General features: G+C 39.9%; 1 protein-coding gene across 26 annotated transcripts in view; it reads left to right on the top strand.

Moving 5' to 3' along the window:
• The window catches only part of LOC108243499 (ankyrin-3), a 110,513-nt gene that overhangs the window by 70,661 nt on the left and 17,647 nt on the right, over positions 1-22,205 (top strand). For 12 of the 26 annotated variants that reach the window (XM_037973510.1, XM_037973517.1, XM_037973504.1 and 9 more), the window contains 22 exons: positions 170-268; positions 1,723-1,920; positions 2,178-2,276; positions 2,914-3,012; positions 3,100-3,198; positions 3,291-3,386; positions 4,434-4,506; positions 8,351-8,474; positions 12,050-12,152; positions 12,781-12,831; positions 13,312-13,421; positions 14,194-14,226; positions 15,066-15,290; positions 15,379-15,533; positions 16,437-16,648; positions 16,887-17,094; positions 17,367-17,463; positions 18,573-18,801; positions 18,942-19,067; positions 19,372-19,494; positions 20,075-20,101; positions 21,114-21,195. In XM_037973510.1, coding sequence (XP_037829438.1) covers positions 170-268; positions 1,723-1,920; positions 2,178-2,276; positions 2,914-3,012; positions 3,100-3,198; positions 3,291-3,386; positions 4,434-4,506; positions 8,351-8,474; positions 12,050-12,152; positions 12,781-12,831; positions 13,312-13,421; positions 14,194-14,226; positions 15,066-15,290; positions 15,379-15,533; positions 16,437-16,648; positions 16,887-17,094; positions 17,367-17,463; positions 18,573-18,801; positions 18,942-19,067; positions 19,372-19,494; positions 20,075-20,101; positions 21,114-21,195 — 2,668 coding nt within the window. Of the gene's footprint in view, positions 1-169; positions 269-1,722; positions 1,921-2,177; positions 2,277-2,913; positions 3,013-3,099; positions 3,199-3,290; positions 3,387-4,433; positions 4,507-7,769; positions 7,919-8,350; positions 8,475-9,680; positions 9,693-12,049; positions 12,153-12,780; positions 12,832-13,311; positions 13,422-14,193; positions 14,227-15,065; positions 15,291-15,378; positions 15,534-16,436; positions 16,649-16,886; positions 17,095-17,366; positions 17,464-18,572; positions 18,802-18,941; positions 19,068-19,371; positions 19,495-20,074; positions 20,102-21,113; positions 21,196-22,205 lie in introns of those variants that run through there. The other 14 variants (XM_037973506.1, XM_037973524.1, XM_037973503.1 and 11 more) reach the window with 13 other exon arrangements.

Consider the following 22,205-nt stretch of genomic DNA (forward strand, 5'->3'; position numbering starts at 1 on the left):
AATCTTCCATCAGTTTAATGTTCATCTTCGTCCACCTCTTAACATTCTTTCATTTTACTTCTCAGCATGTTTGTGTGTTGACTGAATTCTAACTTGCTGTGCTGCATGCCCTGTTTGCGTGGATGTGTTTTTCTGCATCTGTGCGCGTGTGTGTGTGGGTGTGTTTTAGAGTGGGCTAACTCCACTGCATGTAGCCGCTCACTACGATAATCAGAGAGTGGCGCTGCTGCTGCTGGATCAGGGAGCTTCTCCACACTCTGCCGCCAAGGTATCCGCACACAGTCATAGACATTCATCTTAAAATGACGTCACCAAACCTTCCATGCCTTCTCAGATCATTAACACTCTTCATGTGTGTAGGTGTGCAGTTCCTATGTGCATCCATTTCTTTCCATTTCATTGTGAGTTCTTCACCATTGTCTTTACTCCGAAGTGGGCCAGCACCATTAATTAAACTTTTTCTGAACTTTCGGCAGATTTCTTTTTTCTTGCGAGATTAAGAAACCTCCTACAAGCAGAGACTAAAATTTAGGAAGCTAATTTATCTTTGTTCCCTGTCTACCCCCCTCGTAGCTCTCTCCTCCTTAATCTGTATCCGTCTCTAATTACTCTTGCTCTTTACCTGCTTCCCTTCCACGCTCTTAATCTTTCCTTCGTGCAGCTCCTATAAATTGCTTTGTTTTGGTTCTAAAGTTAGTGAGGTTTTGAAAAAGAGTTGGTCTGTGTGTGTACTTTTAAGAGCTGTTAAGAGATATTTTCACCCAAATGCAGGCTGTAGATTATCACAGAATAAACATAAACAGAAAACCAAAAGAAGCAGAAAATGTCCCTTTGATTTATAAAATACAGCAACTTAACATTGTCTTCATTTCTGTATTTTTTGGAGCTCGCAGCAAAAACTGTGGCAACAACTTTATATAAGCATGCAGGATGTGACGCCTCCCTTCTGCACGCTTGCCTCGTGTTTTACTCTGCCTCATTCAAGCTGAAATCTCCCCTCTCCTCTGTGGATTGTTGAGACTGCAGAGCGATTTGCATAAAGCTCTTCTGTGCAACAATGAAAATAAATTTTCTACCGTCTCTAATGTTGGTCTCCAGACTTTTGGCATCATAGCCAAAGTACATAAAACTTGACTGGTGGCTGTTCTTTCTCAGGTCTATTCATGGGTTTTGCTCGTGTTTACGTCTTCAGACAAACTGTCTGCCTAAGGTGTTGGAAACTCCTTGAAGATTAGTGATTCTTGTAAAATAAAGCTGACGTTTACTTTGACAGATAATAAGTAAAGTTCCCTCAAGTGCTGTGTTCTAAATTTATTGTCATGATGAAATTATTAACGTTTAGAAGTAAAACGTTTTGATTTGGGGTCATATATCTGTTTTATTGAGTGTTTTTTTTTTATCCTTTCAGTGCCTGCCTCCTTTACAGCTGAAATAACTGTTTTGTTCTTTGCATCTATCATTTCAATATTTGTTGATGTCCAAAAACTGACAACCTTTTTTACTTGGATCTATAATGTTTGAAATAATGCCATTTTAATTCGGAATGGGATTAAAACATTATAGAGGAAAACATCCCATAAACCGCATACCTGTTTTTGTTACATTGAGCACAAACCTACAAAGATAATTCTGAAACCCAATGATTTAGATAAAATGAAGCACCAGCCGTTACATCCTTAAAGGAACTTTATCTCACCTCTGAATCTCCCTTTCTTGTCTCAGAACGGCTACACGCCTCTCCATATTGCTGCCAAAAAGAACCAAATGGACATCGGGACCACGCTGCTGGAGTACGGCGCTGACACCAACGCAGTGACGCGGCAGGGCATCAGTCCCATTCACCTGGCAGCGCAGGAGGGCAGCGTGGACCTGGTGTCACTGCTGCTGGCCAAGAACGCTAACGTCAATGTGTGCAATAAGGTGATGAACGCCCTTCTTTGTTTTTTTGGGTTTTTTATGGACTGCACTCAAATAAACAAGTGATTTCCAAAGCTTGCAGACCTTGTTACTTAATGAACATGTTTTTTTAGGAATATTAACTCAAATTTTTCAGATTTTCACTCACAAAACAGTTTTGTTTTTTTAATAAACTCTTCAAATCTTCCATTTTTTTGGATTGAATGTATATTTGTTTGCTCTGTTTCCTCATGCTGTGTGTGCATTTTCTTCATGTACAGAGCGGACTTACACCTCTGCACTTAGCAGCTCAGGAAGACAAGGTCAATGTTGCAGAAGTCCTTCTCAACCAAGGGGCCGACGTCAACCCACAAACAAAGGTAAGAGTCCTCAAATTTCACACACAAAAGGCAAGATACATGTATTTAATCTGGGTTTTGTAATTAAACTGCTTTCTGTATCTTCTATTATTATTGTCTTTGTATTTTCTATTTTTGTACTCTCAAAATTTTGAGGCAATACAATTGTCCTTATTTTAATTTTTTTAAATTTCTATAATGTCTTTATTGTCACTCGTGTTGTAACGTAGAGTCATTCTCATTCTCCGAACTGGAGACTGATCTGCAGCAGCTGAAGGTTATCTGACGTGGATTTGTGCTGACAGGACAGCAAATATTTATTAGTCACTCGCTGTGTGTTTACTGTTATGCTCTTATACGCAGAACTCAACAAGGACATGAAATATGAAACAGTTTTTATGTTCTTTAAAGAGACAAAAATAGCCTTCTGAGGAGCAAACTAGGTTTCCTTGAGAACAATTTGTTAAACTGGACGGTAGTTTTTCTATCCTCTCTAGAATGTATTTTAACTATAATCAGCATGTTCTGTGGGAAGCTATTATGTAACAAAATGAAGCCTCTAGAGAGCAGGAAAAAACAACTCTCCCTTTTCTTTTCATCTTCTGGCCTTTTCATGTCTGTGCCTCTTCTTCTTCCATCTCCCGTCTCCTTCTTGCAGATGGGTTACACTCCGCTGCATGTGGCTTGTCACTACGGCAACGGGAAGATGGCGAACTTTCTGCTGCAAAACCACGCCAAAGTCAACACCAGAACCAAGGTAGACTCATAAATACGCACAGCGTTCTATAAGTATCTCTTCGAGTTGTGTTCGTTTCTGGAACTAATTGTGATTGTGTGTGTCTAGAATGGGTACACTCCTCTACACCAAGCAGCTCAGCAGGGCCACACTCACATCATCAACCTGCTGCTTCAGCACGGAGCCTCAGTCAACGACCTCACGGCGGTAGGCGCTCGATCCCACATGGCGCAGATACATACTTTTAATCAGAGCTGAAACAGAAAGGGTGAATAGTGTGTGTGTGTTTCACTGGTTAGAATGGGAACACTGCCCTGTCCATCGCCGGTCGCCTCGGGTACATCTCTGTGGTGGACACTCTGAGGCCCATGACTGATGAAAACCTTCCTGCCATGGTGAGACATGGTCTTCTTTTCAGAGGCTTTTTTATTAAATGCTTTCAAATACATACAGAGTTTATCAAGTTGCCAGACATTCGCAATTTCTTTAACAAACAAACAAAAGATTGAGGGCTAGAACCCAGGCCATAAGTGTGAGACCAAACTCAGGAAAACAGTAACATGTTTAACATATTGTAAGGTTTTGTAAATGTCATGGTAAAGCTTTTGTAGAAAATTAGGTTTTATTATTGTAGGCATAAGAACTTTGTTTGCAAATATATATATATATATATATATATATATATATATATATATATATATATGTGTGTGTGTGTGTGTGTGTGTTTTAGAAAACATATATAAACCCTTGAACCCTTGAAGTATAATTTACTTAGCAACTCCAATTAGCCAAATTGTGTAGCTGACTCTTTTCCCACTTTTAAACCCAGCCAGTCAGACAGCAGCTCACTGTGTAGTTCAGTGAGCGTACAAAAGCAGCAGCTCAGCTGGCAAGTCGGTCAGTCACGCTGTGTCACATGTGTGAAGTCGTCCCTATTAAGAAACAGAGAGAAGGCTTAAATTGGAGATTAAGATTTCTCCTAATTTAGCTGAAGTCGCTAACAGTGATCTTATGAAAATGCTTGTAAGTAAGGAGGAAGAGAGGTGAGGGGGAAAGACAGAGAGCAGGATGAGTAAGCAGTGAAAGGAGAGAAAAAAAAAACTAACTCTCTCAGGATCCAGTGTGATCAGCATCAGAGAGGTAGTAAAAGATCAAGGTCATTTCCTTTCTGGTGCAGAGATCTCTGCCGTGGTTTTAGCTCATAAATCCCAACCTGCAGCCTGAGGGATCATCGCTCATCTTCATGCGTAAAGTTTCATTGCTTCTTGCTGTGACATTAGACAACTGTCACATCTTTGATAGAAATAATTGCAAATTTTTTGTTTTATTGTGAATGCAAATCCTGTCATTACAGATACAGTACCTGCTCAACTTTATAGGTAGCTTAGAGCTGCAGTCTGTCTTCTTTAAAAAAATAAAAAAATAACTTCTTGTTCTTGCAGAGTTCATCAGAAAAACACAAAATCAATGTCCCGGAGACCATGAATGAGTTCCTCGACATGTCAGACGATGAAGGTATGGTGACTGTTTTAAAAACATGTTCATTTTCTCATTTTTAATTACTAAATTCAAACAATGGATAATTCCAGATGACTGTTTCACTTGATGTTATTAATTACAATCAGTTTATTGCACTTTTTTTCCTTTTCCTGCATGGTGGGATTTTTAACATTTGCATGTTTAACTTTATCCAAATCACACAGTCCGGGCAAATGTGCCAGAAATTCTCAGGGAAGAGTCTTTTTCAGTTGTTGATGAAGGTATTTGCAATGTGTTCGAATCTGCTTTTTGTTGTTTGTTTGCTTCAGTTTTTTTTTTTTTTTGTTGTTGCTGTGCTACATATTTAATTTTGCTGTTTTCTTACCTGCCCCAAACTCTTATTTGGCCCTCCAGCTGAGTGATGTGGTCGTTCTGCACTTATACTGTTAACCCTGCTTGTGTGATGAAGCTCATTCCCATTGAGGAGGAGAATCGGACATTGGAAATATACCTTTTTTTTTTTTTTTTTTTTTTTTCTTAGCAGAAAATAAAATCTAAGCTATTTTATGTTCATTTGATCTTTGAACCTATCAGGGTGGGTTTTGTTTGTTTGTTTGTTTGTTTGTTTGTTTGTTTCTAACCTGATGCTGCTGGTGTTCATTTTCACAAAAAACTCAAAGATATAGAGAAAAGTTTAAGATGCTTTTCTTTATATATATATATATATATATATATATATATATATATATATATATATATATTGCAACCACAAGTTCCATGCTGATTCTCCTCATAAAATGTATTCTGTCAAACACATGTGAAAATATGGAAACAAGGTGATCTGAACTCTTTTTACCATTCCGCTGGCAGAATGTAAAACCTCAACAAACTGTGCAACATTATAAGTGGCCTATTTAGCCGCAAAATAACTCCTCTTGCTCCGCTGAGCCAAGTTTATGCTACAAATCACATTGGTTTAAGCTGCCCACTTCAGTCCACTGCAGTTTGTTTTGGAACCACAGAGGCAACATGCTTGTAAAATTGATGAGCTTGTTCATGGTCCGTTTCTTGGGGAATGGTTGAAGGGGGGTGTGGGGTTTCTATGTCAGGTGATACAGCTGCTCTGAACACACATATCAGGTGATGGTGAATGAGTTGGTTCTGAGTCGAAAATCCTCACGATAAGCATTGTGTGTTATCATCACCAGAGTCAAAATCATAAATAAGATAATCCATAGCGTTGTGTACTTTACATAAACTGTTTATACTGGTGTACATGATTCACCAGCTGTGAAGTTGTACAGAGTGGCCTTGGTAGTGTCATACAAGCAGGAACAGACTGGTTTTAGTTGCATTCAGGGCCAGCCGTTCTCAGACTTCACAGGATATTTTTACTCTGTGCTCGAGTATGAGTATATTTAAAGGTGTTAGAGAAAGTAGACTTTCCGCAACTCTCTCTTAATCCTATATAAGGGAATCAAATCCTATTAGGCTGCAGGTTGGAGAGACTGGAACAAGTAAGCGTGTTCTCTGGCTGCCGTGTGTTTGCAGCTCGCCTTCAGTCTCATGCCAGTGTTTACACTAAATCTTTCTTGCGCTCTGCTGTCAGAGCATCTCCAAAAGTGTGCGCCAAAGGAGCCGCTGACGCCGCCGGGCTCTTTGTTTTTTGTTCCCCCGTACAGCTCGTTCTTGTGCAGGTTTAGCGTCATTGTGCAACATGCAGACACCACTAAACACAGCTGTTTGATTTTTCAAGAACGCCAAAATGATGTAGGCTATGCTGTGTGATGTCAGTATTAACGGTGCCACCCAAGTTTCACTTGCAGCCCAACTCCCTTGCTGGCTTCAGCTGTTGAGGAAGAATGTGCAGAGGAGTGTTTGCTGAGAGCTTTTTTTTTCCTCTCTTCTCCCCAATTTGCTTCCTCCAGTAAGATTCCCAAGCATTTGTTCAAACGTCCTGTCAGCTGACTGCGCTCTACCCCAGAACCCTTAAACCCATCCAGTGACGCTCTTCAACAGCTTGTGCTTGTTGCAGGGACGCACGGAGACTTTTTTTTTCATCTCCCTCTCTTTTCAATCCAACGGGATGAGCTTTCGCTGAGCCGCCCGCGCATAAGAATTAACCCCGACGGTGTTGACTTCTGGCAAGTTTTGCAGCAAAGAGATCCTTCAAAGGGAGTTGGATTTCAGTGATTATTTTATTTGTGCGGAAAGAAAAAGGGACGCGGATGCGGGCGCCGGCTGCAAAAACGCGCAACTCGGTTGGAGCGGCTTTGAGGTGCCTGAGGTGAATGAAGAGAGGACAACTTTTTCCATCAGCGCCATACGCACTGAATGGGCCACACTGGGCTATTTTAGGTCCTCTCCGGATTTTTTTGCTTTTGTTCGGGGCTTTTTTGTGTCGGCCTTTCTGGGAGAAACGGAAAGCTCTCGGGAAATATAAGCAGAGGGATCAACATGGCTGCGTCGGAAAAAGGTTAGTTGTCTGAGCAGCAAAAGAAGCAGCCCGTGGGTCCAAAGAAGCAACAACTAAATGAGAGGGGGTAAAAAAGTGAAATAGGCCGATGGGTAATGACGTTATAGTGGTAATTTCAGATAATTGACTTGTCTTTAGTTTTCTGTGACTCCTCCTTTTTGTTTCTGGGAACGTTTTTATGTATTGTTTATGCGCTAAGACGCATAAAGAAAACAAAAGAAGTTTCATCTTAAACTGGGCCACATCAGGAGGGTTATTTATTTCAACTTGAATGCAACAGTAGTACATTATTATATCGGCTTGAGAGAGGGCTGCCTTCTAGTTGTGTCAAGTCCGACATGGGGGGTAAACACAGGAAGTTTGGCGATTTAAGCATCAGGCAAAAAAAAGGGAATCAGCAGGCTTAATTTTCCTTCTTTTGTGCGAACTTAAAACATCTGAAAATTAGATTTAAATATGCATTAAAATTACTCAAACTTTATAAAATATATACCACAGTTTTTTATAAATAGAAACACCTAGACTAAAGATCAGGGGTAACAATTGCAGGGCCTCTATCCTCTATGTTTTAGTTGTTTCTCTGCTCTTCAGCAGGTCTTCAAGTTCTGTAAGCCTGCTAATCATTGATTCATTCAAATCAGAAGAGTTAAAGCAGAGAAACATCTCAAATATGCAGGAGAGTGGCCCTCTAGGAACAAGACAGGACACCCCTGGCATTAAACATTAGCGCTCGGTTCGGCTTTTATTGTGAAATTTGACACCGGAAGCGCTTGCGGTCCGTGTCGTCCACCTTGACGCCGGTCGTCGCTGATCGGAGTGCGGCAGTGTAGAAGGCAGGAGGAGGGGCTGCGGTGAAGGAGCAGAGTGTTGCAGGCAGGACAGAGCCGGACATGAGGGAGAAGGGGAAGCACTACAGCTGCTCCGGCGGCTTCATTGACCGGCGCGTCATCGTCCACCGCTCCGCCGATCGAGGTGCGCTGCGCTTCTCAACTTTCCTGCGCATCCTTTTTTTTGTTTTTTTTTTTCTATCGACTGAGCTCGGGCTCTGCTGTGGTCTCTGTTTGAGTGCTGTGGAAGGAGCTGCGTTTCTCTTCAGATTTACCGCAAAGTTCCTTTACTGCTGCCTCTGATTGGCTCTTTGTTTTCCTCCTGTCACTGTTTGACATCCAGCACAGCTGCACTGAGTGCAGATGAATACATCAGGAGACAAGTTCCAGTGGGTTTCTGCAGTGATGTTTAGCTTTAATAGAAATCTGTTGGTTATTGTTCAGTGGCCTGGAATCAAATCAGGAGACTGATGCATTCATGGGCCTGTTCTTCGATGAGGTGCCGCATTGCCTGCCTTACCTGGATTGGCTTTTGAAGTTAACAGGAGGATGTTGTGATTTCTTCCCTCCCCCCCAGGTGAGGATGCGATGACCGGTGACACTGACAAATACCTGCGGCCTCAGGACCTCAAGGAGCTGGGGGACGACTCTCTTCCACAGGAGGGCTACCAAGGTTTCAGCATAGGTGCTCGCTCAGCCAGGTAGGCACCTGTCACCTTAAACTCAAGCACCTCGACTGGATTAGTTTACATTGTTGATACTTTCTTCATGCTCCGTCCAGTATTTTTTTGCACAGTTCTGGTGTGGCCTAAGCGTGGTCTGAAACAGATTTGTGCAGATACACAAACAAAAAAAAGGCACAGATGTGTTCGAAGTCGCCAGAAAAAAAGTAACTGGAAAGTTGCCACTGAGTGATTCAAGCTGACGAAATGATTCAGCGTTTTGTGTGACCTCATTCAGGCAAAAAAAAAAAAAAAAAAAACTACAGCTGCTTTGCAGTGTAACACAGGAGGTCTAAGTTGCGCAGACAGAAAACTACACTTTTAAAGTAGACAAAAGTGTGTTGTGGAAACTTGGCAGGCCGTGGTGAAAACACATCAGAGTTGTATTGTGGCCACAGAGACAGATGGCAGATGAGCTGTGATGGGTGTATTGATAAAAAGAGAGAGAAAAAAAAAAACAAGACCCACTGTGACAGGAAGCTGCTAACATCAGCAGAGTTCAACAAACAAGGGAAACACCGAAAGAGATGGAGAGATTCCATGTAAACACATTTGTTTTTGAAGGAAAAGACTGGAAAGAGTTGGTACTTTTCATTGCTGTTTGCAGTTTGTGGTACAAAAACTATTAAAAAAAACACCACTCTGAACAGTGTAGGATAATATAAAGACAGCAGAAATATTTGTTGGACTTACTGTAGCTTTACATTTAATAGTGTCTAGAGTTACTACCTGGGCTTGCTTGTAGTATTTTAGTATAAAGTATTCCTGTATTGTTCTGTTACAAAATACACTTTTATCAATCTGCAATTGAATACAGTTGAAAAACTTACATTTTACTTTTCAGGAAAGCAAATGTTGTGAAATGTATGAAATAACTCACTGAGTTGATGTATGATGCTGAGCAGGCTCTTTACTTTCCCTTACCTTTCTGTTTTATGACATCCACATTGCATGGTTTGCTTTTATCGGGCTTCATATACACACAAACACACACTCATGTAAAAATTCTGCTGAGTTGTAGTGCAATCATGCAAAACCACGGCATCAGTATCATATGGATTTGTACAAAAAAAAAATGTGTGGGGGAAAAAAGCCATGTCATGCTTGAATGTTTTCAAAATGCTTTGCTTTTCACTCTTCTATTTTGTTCTTCTCCTTGTTTTTTACTCCGCTCCCTCATTCTAGCCCTAGAATCAGGTAAGAAAAGAGTAGTGCTAAGTAGTAGTAGTAGTAGGAAACATAAGCTGTGAATCGTGTCCCTTCCTTGTTACCCCCGATCTAACACCCAGCACTACCCGTGTAAAACCTCCACCCAAAACCACACATCATTTATTGCACATAGGTGTCAACAAGTGTTGCTGTTTCTCTGTGGTAACGTTCGTCACATTATCGCTGGTACGTTGTGTTTCGAGATCATTTCATTTCTCATCATGTAACAAATTCATCATATCAGCAGTTAAAAAAATTAATGTATCTTTTGACAATGTTGTAAAAAAAAAAAAGTCAGCTTTGTCTGACATTATAAATTAGATGTGTTTTGTGTACCTTTTTTTTTCTTTCCCTTTTGTTCCTGTGGGGCACTTTGAGTTTGGAGTGTCACCAAGTGCAACTTCCAGGGATCAAACACGTCATCGTATGATAATCCTCCCCACTTATCCTCTCTGCCAGGTGTGTTTAAAAAAAATCAGAAAATGCACAGCTCCCGGAATTATTTGGGATTAGGCAGCGGTTTGCAGAGATGGAAAATTCAAAAGCCCGATGTTAAACTTTCGCTGAGTGACGCTCACGTGCAGCACTTCCATGAACACACAACGACTCAACTGTCAACGCTTGCCTTTGCACGTCCACGCCCACGAGGAGATTAAAAACCACTGGAACATTAATCTGTACAGTAATGTGCAAAAGTTTTAAACCACTTCTAAGTACTTGAGTGGTTTTTTTTTAGGGTTTTTAAAAAATTGCTGAAACAAATTATAAAGAAATGATGGATGACTTGAGAGTTTTGCGCAGTACTGAGTAGTCAGATGTTAAAGCGGGGGAAAAAGAGAACTATAATTTACAGTAAGACATGCTGGGTTTTTCCCAGTAAAATGAATGGAGTGTTATGGAACGAGGACGAAAGGTGGCAGTGAAAGATGTGCTAGGAGGAAAATATCCAGATGAAGAAAAAGTCAAATATAGTCGGTGTAAACCAGTGAAATATCCTCACTTGAGTAGACCGGGGAGAAAACTGCTCAGTGTGGAGAAAATACGACTGAGCATTGAAATGATTTGATGAAGAGAAAACCGAACCATGTGGAAAATGGATCTTTGCAGAAAGTGAGAATGAAGGACGGAAACACAGGGGGAGAGAGATGTTGAGGGAGAAGAGGATGTACAGAATGAGAAAGAGGAAGAAGCTGTGAAGAACAAACAGGGTGAGAACAGGGTGGGGGGTGTTGGGGTGTGTATGTGTCGGGGGGGGGGATTAGCGTGGTGCTGCCCTGCCAGCGAGTCCATTCAGTCTGTACAGAGTTGCTTGGTTACTTCGATGGTGTAGGCAGGCTCTGCTGAATAAAGGGCTTCTCTCTGTGCTGAATCGTGTCCCCACTCAAACCCGCTGAGCTCTGCAATTTCTCCCCCCTCCACTTCTCCCTCTCATCCTCCCCATTTTTACGTACGTGGCGCATCAATGCACGCATACAAGTATACACAGTACGACACCGAATTTAGCCTTGTCTCTGGATATTCAACCATTTTCTAAGTTGCTCGTGATGCACAAACACACAACAACAAAACAGCTTTTGTTATGTACGATATTAAAGAAAATCCACCTAAAGCACAAAATGTCTCTTGCCTTCTGAACTCTTCAAATCTGTGTGGCAAAAAAGGAAAAAACATTTCTTTCAAATCAAGCTCAAAGGGATATACAGCACAGCATTGATGCTGCAAAAATAGGCACACATTACTGCACGCAGCAATAAAACAAGACTGCAGCAAGGCAGATAGAAAACACGAGCTTTCCTTTTCTGGATTTGAAACAGGTCAGCTAATCTTTGAGCTTAAACCAGATTTAACAGTTGAGTTGTGGTAATCTTGTTGCCTTTGCTGTTTGCACAAACCTGTAAACTTGTTACTCTCAATTGTCAGTCAGGCGCATAGAAGTTTCGTCCACTAATCTCTCATATTTCATCATTTAGACGTGGTTAGTTTAGTTATGTTCGTGTTTCTGGTGCACACCCACCACACCTTCCTCGAGAAATACTTCCAACTGTTTTCTTTCGTCTGTCAACTTCTTTTCTCCCGTTTCTCCTCTATCTATAAAGGCAAACAGACTGACCTCACTCTCATTTCCATCTCTGAATAAACTGCTGCAGTATCTTGTCCTTATTTAACTGCGAGCTCTTCCGCCTCTCTGTCTTCCTTCTGACTTTCGGACTCTCTGTCCAGTAAGTGAATTCTGGTTCCCTGGAGGTTGCATGTAGTAATGAGTCTTTTGCTTTTTGTTTTGTGCCATGTCCCCCCACCTGTCACTTGTTGTTGCCCGTGACGCTGGGTTGCATGGTAACGTGTAGCCTCCGCTCATTCAGTTCGGATAGGTCCAACACGCTCAACCGGAGCTCCTTTGCCCGAGACAGTATGATGATTGAGGAAATTCTGGCCCCCACGAAGGACACGGTAAGATACAACTTATTCTCCTCAGCTTTTCTTTCTTTTTGTCACTCAATATTTTATCTTTCTGTAAGCTCATGTTAAACTATTTCCTTCTTTGGTATCTTTGTCTCACTGCAAGCCTAAATGTCTTTTGCTTAAGAATCTCTGGTGAATGTCTGATTTTCTTCAAAACCTTTGGTGTTCTCTGTTTTTCCTCCAGTGGGCTAATCCCAACTCCAGCTGGTTAGATTAAAGCAGGGAGCAGGATAGTTTTATGCTTGCTCAAACAGAAACACCGTTGATCTTTTGCATGCTTCTGTCAAAATATTAAGAGGGAGCACAGAGCACCTTGACAGAGTTTATTCATACCTAACAACTTTAGGGGCCCCCAGTTGTTGCCTCTTGGAAATATGCAGTTTTGTACCTCTGGACAGACCTAAACATACCTAAATATTTTTAATACGAAAGAGCATCACATAAGATTATATGTACCCTATACCTCAAACATAGACAGTAATCTCATTTTTTAGGAGGAAAAATTGTATGCTAATTGGTGGACAATCTTCATCAAACCAAACTGTTGTAAATAAATTTCCTGGATCACACATTGTCCAGATTGCAACCTCTAAACCTGCTTTTCATCTCCACTAAGCTTCAGAGTGTCTGTAAAGACATTTCCTACTTGGTGGACCCACTCAGTAAGGTATTACTGTTGAGATGCTGAACTTCTTTGTTGGTCTGTTTAATTTAAAATCAGTATCAGCGTGGCTCAGTTTTTCATTTCATTGAGTTTTTGTTTATAGTTATTTTTTTTAGTTTTGAGTCTACATAATTCCCACACTTCCTTTTACTTTTGTCTGTATTGGCTGGTGATTTCCTATTCTCTTGTCAGTGCACATGATCCATTATCCACATTCTTGATCTTGTATGAAAGCTCACTTGTTTCAGTCTTTTTTTTCTTCATTATGATTGTTATATTTTTTTGTCCATATCTACTGCATGCTGCTGTAATTTGGTAGTCAAGAGACCTTGAACAGTGTTGATAAATGAAACAGAAGCTTTAAATATTCCATATGATGCATGACAATAGTGTAGGGTCATTGACTTCTCCTTCACCTTTGTCCTCATTGTTTTATCTTTCAATCCTTTTCTCTTTACTTGTATTCTTGTATCCTTCACTCAGCACCTTGCTGTGACCAGAGACTACAGCTCGGAGTGTATGCGGCGCTACAGCTGGACTCCGGACATGATGGACCACAGCCACAACAACGTGTCTAGCCCCATTCACTCTGGGTAAGAGCACCTCATCCTAGCTGCCAGGATATATTTACCAGCATGCACACACTTAGAGCAAGATATGGAGGATGCACATCTGTAAAACTACTGCATAAAGCTTTTGTGTTGGTTTTTTTTTTTTGTAAAAAGTCAAAAAAAAAGTCAATATTCAGCACCCCCTGCAGCACTGATGCAGACAGGGTGCAGGGCGGCTGCTGTAGATGTTACAATACTCACCAAAAACGAATAAAAATAAAATGCACTGCTCGTCTGCTAAAGCTCTTGTGTTATACCGCAAGTCAAGAGATATGGTCCAGAAGTCCTTCTATGTTAGCAGGCATTTTGCTGTTTTAATCATTACTCAAACAAACATTACTCAAACGGCTCTGTGTGAGCTCATTTGGATAAACAGAAAATATCATGCACACACTTTGAATATATGACATCATAAAATGCTACGGTGTGCTTGAAATATGTGCTGTGTTTGCACAAAAATGAGCTGAGAGTTTTGTATTATTTAGACATAAATAGCTGGGATCTGACATGTCTAATTTTGGTTATACGGTTCTATTTTTGACTCACTATTTCTTCTAAGGTTGTCTGCGTGTGTAGCTGTGACTGTCATTTTGTCTTCTTCACCTCCTTTAATGTTGTCACTCATAGTTTTTAGTCCTCTTTCATCTTCAGTAGTCATCACAGATCCCAACGATGCTTGTGAAACTGATACTAAAACTAGGTTCTGGGGGGGGGGGTTGCCTCCTGCGTTGTCTCCATTTGTTTTTTTTTGCAGCTTCTCCTCCCCGCTCCCTCAGTATGACTCCAGGTGATGACTGAGTTCGCTGCTCACACCCATGATGCCGCAGTGATGTCACTCCCTCCTCCACCTCCGTCTCCCTTTTTCTTTTCTTCTTATTTTTGTTTTTTATCTCATCACTGTCTTTTTTCTCTGCAGTCTGTGCCCATCTCATCTGTGTGTTCTGATGCTTCATTTTTTTCTTTTTTTTTTTTTTTTTTTAGAAATGTAGTGGGAGTCTTTTCTTTATCTGTTTTCCTCGCTGTGCATGTTAGAATTCAGTTTTCCTGAAAATCTGTCAGAGAATCTTCCATCTGCAGCACGTGGTATAGAAAAAGTAGTTTTTTAGAAACGTTTGTGGTGAATTTTCTGAGCTTAAACACATCTTCACCTTTTCTCATACTGTGCTATTTTTTTGATTACATAAATAGGATGTGAGTTTTTTCTTTCTTTAAGACACATAACTTTGCAGTCACACTAAATCAGTCTTGGTGAAACATTTGTAAAAACTGTTTAATATTTGATCACTGAACGCTGCTTTTGAAGATCTGAATTGTTGACAGTTAACCTCACCTTCAGCCTCAGAACGGGAAACTAAACTTTTTGCATCTTTATTACTATCCATGTTTAGTTTCAGAATTCTAAATTGAGGCTGCTGAAAGTGAGAAGTGCCAAGTTTCAGAACTCAAAGCATCTTTTTTTTCTTCTTTCTTTATTTTTGTTCATTTCTGTCTTTTTTCTTTTTATCTTATTTGGGTGTCCGGTGATCACAGCATGGGAATAGTCTTCCTCACTTGTCTCCATGGCTTCTGTCTATGGTTTCATTAATATATTTACCTTTCCTGAAACTGCTCTTTTGCTTCTTGCAGGTTCTTAGTCAGCTTCATGGTGGATGCCCGTGGTGGGTCTATGAGAGGCAGCCGCCACAATGGCATGCGCATCATTATTCCTCCCAGGAAGTGCACGGCTCCCACTCGCATCACCTGCCGCTTGGCCAAGAGGCACAAACTGGCCTACCCCCCACCTATGGTGGAGGGAGAAGGGTTGGTCAGCCGGCTGGTGGAGGTGGGACCTGCTGGTGCTCAGTTCCTTGGGTAGGCTTTTAAATATCTGCTCAAAAATTGTGACTGGAGCTGGAGCAGCCGGGTAGCCATAACAGTAATGTTGTTGTTGTTTTCTCAGTCCTGTGATTGTGGAGATTCCTCATTTTGGTTCAATGCGAGGGAAAGAGAGGGAGCTGATTGTGTTGAGGAGTGACAATGGTGACACTTGGAAGGAGCACCAATCTGACAGCAGACCAGAAGATCTCACTGAACTTCTTGGTGGGATGGATGAAGGTAAAGAGAAGGTTGTTTACCTACAATAAGTCAGTGGGTGAAAGTGAACTGAATCTGCCAGGAAAGCTTTTACTTTGTATCCTGGAGATATAAGGACCTTGAAAACTTTGTGAATTTCATTGCAGAAGGAGGTTTTCAGACATACCTGTTCTAAAATAATTTCTGATTCACTGCGAAACAATACTCACTTTAAATAAGTTATTAAATATTCTGAGTTAGTTTTCTAACAGAGTTAAATAAATTAGAAAAAAGAAATTGATATGCAATTCCTTCTTAACAGCAACACCATAGTTATTTTTGACCAAAATGTGGGAAATTTGTCATCTTTCACAAAAGCCAACAGATTCACAATTTTTGGAATATCACCCTCTTTCTAGGAATTAAACTAAAGTGATTGTATTTTAAATAAAAAAGTACTTTTTTTCGCTTAACACATAAAATACCACCTTTATCAACACTTACGTTTCCTTAAACATGTTCAAGGATTTTATTTTTGACATGTACATTGTCTGTTGCATAGGTGTGCATATTTTATTTTAACATATTAAAAAAACTAATTTGTTGATTTTAGACTTCTTATTTCTTGACTCCCCTCCCTTTTCTTAAAAAAAAGCTTTCACTTCATAATGCAAATCCAACAATTTTAATTGCAATGAATTAAAATGTCTAAAACTAGATATGCTTTGGTGAAAGTAGAAAAGGTTTTACTCCAGTTTTACAACTAAAAAATTCCAGCTATTAAGAATAAAACTGATCTACTGTATGCCCCATCCCTCCTGTGCTATATTTAAAATTTACATGAAAATCTTTAGTCAAATTCTAAACCTAATTACTTATTACTAAAATACATCAATCACTGAATGTATCCTAAAATAAGAATTGTAAAAACGTTTTGTAAAACAGAACTGGACAGTCCTGACGAGCTGGAGAAGAAGCGCATTTGCCGCATCGTCACTGGAGACTTTCCGCAGTATTTTGCTGTGGTGTCCAGAATCAAGCAGGAGTCTAACCACATGGGTCCTGATGGAGGCTTACTGTCCTGCAACAACGTGCCCATGGTCCAGGCTTCATTCCCACAGGGGGCGCTCACCAAGAGGATCCGTGTTGGCCTGCAGGTACAAAACTTTGCCTTTGATTAGCTCAAATGGATTCTGTTTCTAGACTTTATTGGGGGGTGTTCTTTCCAGGTACTGTCCATTTACTTCTTAATTATTTATACATGACCTACTTGTGTTAAATATTTATTATCTCTAAACCTGGTTTGATAAAATAGTCAAGAAAAGTCTTCAGCAGACTAAATGTTAGGCCTTCATTTTTTGCCACTCTCTTGCCTATTTGTATTTTTCTGTTTAGGCCCAGCCTGTCCCAGATGACATGGTGAGGGCTGTCCTTGGAAACAGAGCCACCTTCAGCCCCATCGTCACAGTAGAGCCCAGGAGGAGAAAGTTCCACAAGCCGATCACTATGACGATCCCCGTCCCGCCCAGATCGGCAGAAGGTCATCCCAGCGGCAAGCGAGGCGACGCCGCGCCCTGCTTGCGTCTGCTCTGCAGCATCACAGGCAAGCTGAGCAGCAAATAATTAAAGCATGACAACACTCCTGCAGCACCCCTATCCTCGATACAAATTCTCCTCCTCTCCTTCTTGGCCTGATAATCACCAAGCTCTGAGTTAAAAGTAGCCTAACAACCATGTCATCAGATTAGGGACATTGGCTGTGAGAACTCTGAATTAAATAGTAAAAGAAGGAAGACAAAAATCAAAGTGTGAAAGTTAAAAGACATGCTGTGTTCGAAAGGCTGTGAGCTCTTCGTTTGGCCTCGTTTCACACAGGAGGGACGTCTCCTGCTCAGTGGGAGGACATCACAGGAACCACACCGCTGTCCTTTGTAACCGACTGTGTCTCCTTCACCACAAACGTGTCGGCCAGGTGAGAGACACACCCCCACAGCCACAGGTTACACTCACTGAGCCAGAGCTGAAAACATACAAAAAAAAAAACCTGGATATTTGGAATGCTGTTTTGACAATTAACATCATTTCACCTAGTTTTTAGCGAATGACAATGTTTGTGAAATGTTTTGTTGACCACTTTATTTTTGTTTGCCGATGCTACAAAATAAGACATGAGCCGCTGGCAACATTTATTTTAAAATATTTAACATATTTTCTTGTTCCTTTTTTTAAAATGTGGACATTTTCTGATTTTTTTTTTTATGTCACTTAAATTGGATTTGATTCATTTATTTTCAAAAATGTAATTTTTATTTTAACAATTAAAAAACAAAACAAATTTATTCATAATATTAGGTTGTTTAGTGTAGTAAATTGGGTTATTTAAACTTTTGGTCAATGTCTATTTTTTTATTCTATGCAAAAATATTTCCAGTTGTGTTATTATAAAACCTAGTATGACAAAAAACTTTGTGAATTAGGAATGAATCAAATTAAATTCAGAACATAATTTGTCCAGCTAAAATATCTAACACTTTTTCCTAATAAACCTTAATATTTTTATCTGACTTTTATGTATCAAAAATTTTGATAGCTATCTTGTGATAGGTGAAGTTTTCCTCTTTTGGGAACATCTGTGGAAGTTAGAAAAGCAACATCTTCCTCTTGTCTGAATCTTTTGGAAGGATTTGAAAGTAGTTTATTAAATTATCACATTTCACGTTTTTTTTTTAAATACATGAAATAAACTGTTCTGTATTGTGCTGTTCTAATGTCAGTGTTGTAGCCTCCTGGTTACATTATGCAAAGTCATGACCTCTCATCCTGGCTAAATTTGAATCATGTGGGAAGTGTGCAGCCCGGTATTAACAGAGCTCACTTTGATTCTGTGCAATTAGATTGCCACACAGCTGTCATGTGTCTGTCGGCCTAACTTGGATAAACAACCAAATGGGTTTAAATTAGTGCCTTTAAGAGCTGCATGCACTGTAAAGCTGCAGCCCTGCGAAATGTTTGTTGTAATTTAAAGCATTATATCTGTGCTGCTATGCCTTTCTCCTCTCACCTTGGCTCATTCCCCCTCAGGTTCTGGCTCGCAGACTGTCACCAGATTCCTGAGACGGTGAGTCTAGCGTCTCAGTTATACCGGGAGCTGATCTGTGTGCCGTACCTGGCCAAGTTTGTGGTGTTCGCCAAGATGAACGACCCCGTCGAGGCTCGGCTGCGCTGCTTCTGCATGACAGACGACAAGGTGGACAAGACTCTGGAGCAGCAGGAGAACTTTGAGGAAGTGGCCCGGAGCAAAGATATCGAGGTGAAGTTGTTTGCTTGTAGGCACACATGCGTCGTTCTGCACAGTACATCTGCATGCAATCTGATGTCATTTTTTTTCAACTTCATATTTGCAATATGTTAATGCTGTAACAGTAAATAATTTACAATGGTCTTCCTCAGGTTCTAGAGGGCAAGCCTATTTTTGTGGACTGCTATGGCAACCTTTCACCTCTCACCAAAAGTGGGCAGCAGTTGGTTTTTAACTTCTACTCTTTCAAGGAAAACAGACTTCCTTTCAACGTGAAGGTATAAAATGCGTCCCTCCTGTCGCCACTCCTGCCTGCTATCATGTATTTATGAAGTTAGCAGACATTCTTGACAAAAGAAATGCTCTTTTGAACTCCATTTGCCAGGAACTGTTTTGCAGGTTTTAGAAATGATGGATGTTTAAAATGAATTGTATTTTTTTGCCTGCTGGTTTATTTACAATACATGCAGAATGACAATCGTGGTTTTAAGAATGGTCCCAAAAGTTTTAAAAAAAGAACAGAAAAGTTTTTGAGGTGTCATTAAGCTGCTGATACAACCTTTTTTTGCTCCTCCTCTACAGATCAGAGACTTGGGCCAGGAGCCATGTGGCCGTCTCTCCTTCCTTAGAGAGCCCAAAACCACAAAAGGCCTTCCACAGACTGCCATATGCAATTTAAATATCACACTGCCAACCCACAAGAAGGTAGGATCACCGTATTTGAACTTCTCATCCTGTTAGGCCATATCATGTCATCCACATGTAAATAAAGTTGCCAGAACAGATAGTTGTCCTGACCTAAAGAGAAACCACTGAAACACATTTGGTCCAGAGACGACTGCCTGCTGCTTGTGTCTTTTATTAATAGTAAAGCCCGTGCCAGTCATAAGACCCCACAACGTACACATGGAGCCACATGCGCACATCATGCTTCGATTTGTTGCTTGGCTCACTGTGGGCACAGAAGAATAATGCAAAAAAAAAAAAAAAAAAAAAAAAAAAAGAAAAGACCTCTGTTTGTTTGTTGTGGCGTTGATTGATTACAAAAAACTGCAACTGTTTTGCTTTTTGCTTTTGTTATGTTGCTATTTGTTTTATGTAATAATCCCATAGATTTTTTCTGAATCATTTTGTTGTTTTTGCTGCTCCATTTTCATCCCCTGAGTTTTGTTTTCTGCCCCCCCTGCCCGCCCCGCCCCGCCCCGCCCCGCTCATTATAACTCCCCTGCTGTCCATTGTGTCATTTCTCCTCTCCTCTCCTGCAATGCATCTTGGAATACCACAGGATATGGAGTCTGATCCTGATGATGAGGTAAACAGATTCTTCATCATCACATGGAACTGCTTCTTATCAGTCATTCTTTTTGTTGCCTTTATCACAAATTCTTTAATAAATATATGTGTTGCGAATATTTTGTCCTTGTGCAGTGCCTGAGTCTGTGAAATGCTGCTGACTGCTTACTTTTCTACATAACTATAATAATAAAATTACCCAACGCAGTGCATGACAAGAATGGCAAACGTTTTAGCCAGCAAAGCTTTACTTATTGTATTGGCCCTGTCCCAAGTTCAGAGGATCCAATTTCTGTGCTACAGCTCTTCTTATTTTCCATCTCTTTCCCATGCATTTAGAAGTGGACCTTACAATTACTACTAACACCTAGGGATTACTGATTTTTTTAAAATCAACTAAAGATGCAACTAAAGCTTTTAACATTTGTTCACAGTGTTTTGTTGCCCTTGTTTTCCTCCCTGTGTTCTAGACTTGTGTGTGATTCAAAATACTGACTCTCAGCTGCATGCTGTAAGAGTTGAGTAAATGGTGCTGCTTTCTGTTTCAGAATTCATGCTATAGACAGTAGCCATGTGTTCTACAATGATCATTTCCATGAATCAATTCAGCGACCGTATATTTGGGTGATATTCATTGTTATAGCTAAAAACAAACTAAAAATACAAAATTTGGCACAACTTTAACTTAATAAGGTAACTCTGACATCACTTTTGTCAGTGAACTGAGGAAGGCATCTTCAATATAAAAGGGTGTTTATTTGACAGTAAAACTGCTACGTATTATATCCAGGGATTTTCTTTTGGCATCGGCACATGCAGATAATAAAAATACTTGAGCAAAAAGACCACTAACATAAATCTACAGCGCCTCCTTCTGCTAGCACTAACAGCATGTATAGTATCACTAAAAACAAGAATGAACTGCATAGAAACTAGGATAAGACTATATTTTGGAGCTAAATTTGATAGGTTAAAACATTTTCTCTTTTTTTTTTATGTTGAAGCTTTTTTTCTGTTTTTATTTGTTCCAGACTGAAAAGCCAGAACGACGTCATACCTTTGCCTCCTTAGCTTTGCGTAAGCGCTACAGCTATTTGACTGACCCAGCAGCGAGTGAGTTTCCCATTTTTACTTTCAATAAGTTTTTAATTGATTTTAGATTTTGTTGCAACTTCAGTTAGTTTTAGTATCTGGAATTTTAATTATATACAGTAGTGTTCATTTTTTTTTTTTTGTCACTTACCACATGAGTGCAAAAAGAGATTACCTGATAAAACATCTTCATCACTCAGACACATGGTCTTTTATCATCCACCGTACATCAGTCACTTGCATGGTTTGTCTGTGTGTTACGCTTTGCTTACCTACCCCATGTTGAAAAAATGTCTGTTTCAACTGTTATTTTTACATTTGTGGAAATATCTGGAAATTATGTCTGTTCATTTATTACTTAAAAGTGTTTTAATTTATGTGGAATAAAAGTACTCTTGAATTGTTCTCATTCTTAGTCATCATTTCACTCTTTTATTGGCTTTATGATTGTATGCCGCTGTGCATACTAGTACCTAACAGGTTGCACTTTACTTTAGAGGGATTTTCCATGCAATGATGCTATGTTAGAACAACAAAATTGCATTTTTTGCTTTTTATAGTTTAAAATATTTATAGTACTTACTTCAGAAAACATGTTTTTAAGACATTCTAAATATGCGTGATTGCCTGAATTTCTGTTACATCTTTGTAAAGTGCAACTACATATTTTAGTTACAATTAATTGATTAAGATGATAATCTTTTTACAAATATTATACACTTGTGGGGTCCTCTGGCATTGAAAGTGCACTGAATGAAATGATGCACATTTCATTCAGACTTGCATTGTAAAAGGCACTGTGGCCAGGAGCAAGACAAATTGAGCACAACATGGAATTGGAATTGTATTCTTTTTATTTTTTTTTATATTTTTGCCATTTCATTATTATCACCTGTATCAGCTGTCAGGCATATCTGTTGTTATCTATTCTCCATTCTGTACCAAGTGTTTTTTGTCTTTGAGTCATCATTACTTGGCATCCTCATTACTTGGCATATGAACCTTTCTTACACTTTTTGTGGAAATTTTAA

Source organism: Kryptolebias marmoratus, linkage group LG22 (assembly GCF_001649575.2).
Source record: "Kryptolebias marmoratus isolate JLee-2015 linkage group LG22, ASM164957v2, whole genome shotgun sequence".
NCBI lineage: Eukaryota > Metazoa > Chordata > Actinopteri > Cyprinodontiformes > Rivulidae > Kryptolebias > Kryptolebias marmoratus.